The sequence below is a fragment of the Alexandromys fortis genome, unplaced genomic scaffold (genome assembly GCF_014885135.2).
Source record: "Alexandromys fortis isolate MF-2015 unplaced genomic scaffold, M_Fortis_MF-2015_v1.1 scaffold_42, whole genome shotgun sequence".
NCBI lineage: Eukaryota > Metazoa > Chordata > Mammalia > Rodentia > Cricetidae > Alexandromys > Alexandromys fortis.
This window is the reverse complement of record NW_026067934.1, coordinates 1316385-1321999: the sequence shown is the minus strand read 5'-3', so window position 1 is coordinate 1321999 and position 5615 is coordinate 1316385. Positions and strand designations below refer to the sequence as shown.

The following is a 5615-nucleotide window of genomic DNA, read 5'->3' as shown; positions in this document are numbered from 1 at the left end:
CTTCCCCCTCCATCCTGGTCTAGGAAGGTGAACATCCAAACTGGCTAGGCTCCCACAAAGCCAGAACATGAAGTAGGATCAAAACCCAGTGCCATTGTCCTTGGCTTCTCAGCAGCCCTCATTGTCCGCCATATTCAGAGAGTCCGGTTTTATCCCATGCTTTTTCAGTCACAGTCAAGCTGGCCTTGGTGAGCTCCCAATAGATCAGCCCCACTGTCTCCGTGGGTGGGTGCACCCCTTGTGGTCCTGACTTCTTTGCTCCTGTTCTCCCTCTTTCTGCTCCTCATTGGGACATTGGGAGCTCAGTCCGGTGCTCCAGTGTGGGTCTCTGTCTCTATCTCCATCCATCGCCAGATGAAGGTTCCGTCCAGATGGAACTCCTCAGCACCTAAACAGGTCCCAGAAGTAATTTTTTAAATAAATAAATAATACAAAGTCTTTACAAAACAGAGTACAGACAGTCAGAGATCAAAGGAGTAAAGAAAAATAAGCCATGTAAAGATGAAAAATACACAGAGTCTGGATTATGTATATCATTGTGTTTCCTTTGAATTTTTTGACTGTGAATGAGCTAAGTACAGAGAGACATTTTATTGTATGGGCTGCTAAGCTAAACCAACAAATATATTTTAAAGGTATCTTGACTTCAAAATTTGGGCCTAAGAATAAGTTGCTTTGGAAAAGAGGTTCTGCTTTTGTTTCCACGGAAAATGAGAACCTATGGATTTCTTCCATACTTATGTAGCTTGATGGAACAAGACCCCCTGAAAGGTCTCCTTAAACCACTAAAATTACTTTATCCAACAAAAATCAGAAATCAGTTTGGACAGAACTATGCCTAAATTCCCAAATATTGTTTATAAATGTTTGTTTACATTTAAATGGAGATATGCTATAGAGACGAATAGTTTGCATTGGTATAGATGTTGGTCTATTAATACAAATTTAAGGTCAATTTTATTATATGTATATTTCTGCTCTTAATTAAGGTATTTTGTTTGTGTAGCTCATTTAAAATGTAATGTATAATTAAGGAATATGAGTTAATAAAAAGTCATCTATGATAGTCAAGCTTGTAGTCATGTTAATTAGGTTTTATAGATGTACAGAGATATATTTCAGATGGATAGTTATTCTTCAAATCTTTGAAAGACTAACAGGATATGGCATTTAAAATGTTTTAAAAACTTAGGACATTTTTATGAACAATGAGTCACATCCACTCCTGGCAACATCAATCTATGTCAAGAGGATGATAGGCATCGAAGAGTCTCCTCATGAAGTTTGCTAGCCATTTGGGCAAGAAACTGCTCTTGCTGGACTGCTTGATGTTATAATGTATGAAATGGACATGCCGGACCCATAGAAAAATGACTGCTGAGCTTGCCTAAAGGTGAGATGGTCCTTTGGGGTTACTGCTTCATGAAAAAGTGTGCTAAACATTCCACAAGACACAGAAGAAAGTGTCTGACAAACTGCCAATATAGGTGAAATTGTCTTTGAAATTTTCTGCTTCATGGAAAAGTCTGAAAGATACTATGGGCCTGTAGGCTGAAGATGGATGCCCCAATGGCACAAAAAACTTTGGGTGACTGTCCAAGCAGTGAGATGTCTCTGTCAATTCTAGAATTTTGGAAGCTGATTACAATGCAGTTCCTGTTCATTTAGGTAATATTATAACTTTCTGGAGTCTTTGATGGAATTTAAGAATATATAATTATAGTTTTCTTTAGTTATGGTAAAAGACAAAGTAGATATAAATATTATAACTGTAATTCTTGCTTAATACCTGATTTGTATATACAATTTTACTATGTTAAAGTTAAAACCTTCCTTTTTACTTAGACAGAAAATGGGAGGTGATGTGGGATTCCCCTCTGTATACTATGAATGTGATTTATTGCCATTGGTTAATAAAGAAACTGCTTTTGGCCAATGGCTTAACAGAATATAGCAAGGCTAGAAGATATATATATATAAAGAGTAGGCAGAGTCAGGGAGACGCCATGTAGCCACTACAAGAAACAGATGCTGGACACCAGACAGAACCTTACTGGTAGGTCACAACCATGTGATAATACACAAATTAATAGAAATGGGTTAATTTAAGATATAATGATGTGGGAGTGATTTCTTATTAATAAAGAAACTGCCTAGGCCCCTTGATAAGCAAACCCTTAGGTGGGTGGAGTAAACAGAACAGAATGCTGGGAGAAAGAAGCTTAGTCGAGAAGTCGCCATGATTCTCCCACTCCAGGCAGACGCAGGTTAAGATCTTTCCTAGTAAGCCAGCTCATGGTGTTACAGGGATATTAGAAATGGGTTAGATCAATATGTAAAAGCTAGCCAATAAGAGACTGGAACTAATAAATCAGGCAGTGTTTAAAAGAATACAGTTTCCGTGTAATTGTGCCGGGGACGCAGCCTCGCCGCTCTTACTACAACAATATAAGAGCTGGAAATATGCATAAGTTAATAGGCTATTCAGTGTTTCAATTGATATAGTTTTTGTGTGCTTATTTCAGGTCTTGGCAGCTGGGAACAAACAAACAGCTTCCAACTACAGGTATGAACATCAGTGAACACCATGTGATAAGCTACAGAGAAGAGGGCTGTAATTGCTGTGAGTGTTTCTCTCCTACTTAAAGTTATACAATGTTAAGAAGAATCCTGACCTTGTTGTTTGCCTGCATAGGAGGAGGATAAGTGATTGCATAAATTTTCAAGTTGTAAAGTATAGCAGCATAACAATAAAGCATTGTGTATCTCAAGATTGTTAGAAGACTTGAATGTCCTCACATTAAAAATGTATGCATTGCAATTTGCTGTACAGGCCGATTACCCTGAGTTGTACATGAATTAAAACATAATATGAAAGTCAATATATGTTCAAATATGAAAATAAAATTTAATGCAATATTTAAACATATTTAAAAGCCTAACCAGCAGTTAAAAAGCACACTAGTATCTGAAGTCCACACTTTCAAGAAAAAGTTCAGATGGTACTGTGCAGAGAACAGCAAACACAAAAGACAAAACTCAGGCTTTTGATTTTCTGCAACTACGGTAAATGTTGCATTAGCTGCAAAACTTTGTTTTCCTCTTGAGGGTCACGCTTACTTATATGTTAGTAAATCAAAACAAAAATAACTATTACTGTATATAATATGTGCCACACTTTAAGAAATTATTTTGAAGCATTGTTGATCAGATAAGTGGAAATGTCCACATACTTTCAGTCTTATGTTTGGAATAACTTTGGGAAGCCAGGACTACCATAGAGGAGAAAGTTGTTGCATAACAGATGTGGAGGCCCAAAAATGTGAGCCTATTTACAGCTTGTCGGAAGGTCAGAGAGTTTGAGGTGGCTCAAAATTGTTAACAACGGTTAGGGCTACATATCCTGACATAGGGCGTGGTTTCTTGGTTCTTTTGACATTAAGATCGCCCATACAGGTAGATACACTCCACTCTCACCAATGGTCAAGAAATTCAAGCATACTTCTGCTTCTTCTTTTAAAATAGGAGGTTTGACCTTAGGAATAGCTGCCTTCAACTTGGTCTAGAGTGGTTCACTCCTAAAGAACAGAAAGCTAATGACTTGATACTTCAAAGTATTGAAGCCAGTTCTTGTCCTCTGTATCATGTTGAATTAATCTTTTGTCTTCTTCCCCTTGTTATATTGGGGTATAAAGAATAAGAAAAATTAAATTCAGGATTTTAGTATGCACTGGAACTCCCTCCCTACATTTTCTGTTTTATTATTGTTAATCATATCTTCTACCTCATTACTATTTTTCTGATTCCCATGGAAAGTGGCATTATTATTGAAGCTGGTCTCCAACAAACAGAGACAACAAAGAGCTTATTAATGTGCTTTGCATATGTTGGGTACACGGGAGGTATGATAGTAATGGAGATTTTAGGAAGTATTTGTTCATATGTATAATATCTATTATATTTTTATTTATGCATGTGTGTAGGGGTATTGTGACTATTAGTGTTGGTATCTAGAAAGAAGATGGTCTTCCATCCCTTGGGGCTGGAGGTACAGGCAATCATGAACTTACAACCTGGGTTCTGGGAAATAAATTCTGATCCTCTCAAAGAGCAGCAAGGGCTTTTCACCTTTGAACAATCTCTCCAGACCATCCACAAAGTATCTAGATGTACTTTCTCAATTCATGAACTGAAGACAGAGACCCAGTCTCTGGCTCTGCAACTCCACTCTCCTGAAACATGGAGAATCCTTTAGCTCAGTTAAATGGGACAATTTATTTTCCTCCTAAGAGTCTTTCCAGAGCTCTCTTCATATCTTTATTTCTTAGACTATAAATGAATGGGTTCAGCATGGGGGTGACCACAGTGTACATCACTGAGGCTCTTGAAGCAGAGTGTGAGCTATGGGTCACAGCAGAACTGAGGTACACTCCTAGGCCTGTGCTATAAAATAAGGAGACGATGGAGAGGTGAGATGCACAGGTGGAAAAGGTCTTGTACTTCTTCTGAACTGAGGATAAAGCACTTATGCAGGAGACTATCTTGAAGTAAGAGTAAAGGATTGCACTGAGGGAAGTGGCTGCCAATAGGACAGGGGCAAGATGAATCATCAGGTGTCTTGGAAAGTTGTTTGAGCAGGTGAGTTGGGCCAGTTGGTTAAGTTCACAGAAGAAATGGGGAATTTCTACATCTGTGCAGAAGGACAACTGTAGCACCATTAAACTCTGTAGCAAGGCATGCAGGACTCTAACAACCCAGCACAGTAGAACCAGCAGCATGCAGACCTGGGGGTTCATTATGACTGTGTAATGTAGGGGTTGACAGATGGCCACATATCGGTCATAGGCCATCACAGCCAGGAGCAAGTTGTCCATTTTTCCAAAAACCATTAAGAAATACATCTGTGTTATGCAGTTTTTATAGGTTATGTCCTTGCTCTGTGTCTGGATGTTCATCAGCATCTTTGGTACTGTGGTGGAGGTGAAGCAGATGTCCACAAAGGACAGGTTAGAGAGGAAGAAGTACATGGGTGTGTGCAGGTGAGACTGTGAGATGATGGCCATGATGATGAGCAGGTTCCCAAGCACTGTGACCAGGTACATGGACAAGAACAGTGCAAAAATGAGGAATTGAAGGTGTGGGTTTTCTGAAAATCCAAGAAGAAGAAATTTTGGAATTCTTGTACTGTTGCTCCCTGATTCCATTAGTCAGATATATCTGTAGAAAAGATAAGGGCAACATGACTCTTATTCTCACATTACTGATATACATAATATGCTACACCACTTTATATTATGAACATAACATCTTTATATTATGAACATAACATCTGAATTGTGTCCATGGAACTGGTCCTTGTATGGAGTCCGTGATGCTAATTTTGAGTGACATTCCTTTCACTATCAGGGAATTCCATCAAAGTTTATGTATTCTTATCATTTTAGTGATGAATTATTATAAGCACGTAGTATCTGCTGATTATGTTTAGGCAGTGAATGTGGATATTTTATAGAGGTTGGTAACAAAAAAAACTTCATGTATATAAATCAAAAGATTATAAGAAAAAAAAAGAAATAATATCCACTGCCTTTTGGAGTGATGGTTTGTCATTTTTG

The 5615-nt window shown here is 38.1% G+C and overlaps 1 protein-coding gene across 1 annotated transcript; it reads right to left on the bottom strand.

The window, feature by feature from the left end:
* Positions 1-4274: 4274 nt before the first annotated feature.
* On the bottom strand, positions 4275-5204 carry LOC126504093 (olfactory receptor 8-like). The gene has a single exon (XM_050146134.1). The coding sequence runs from the start codon at positions 5202-5204 to the stop codon at positions 4275-4277; it is 930 nt and encodes a 309-aa protein (XP_050002091.1).
* Positions 5205-5615: the final 411 nt, after the last annotated feature.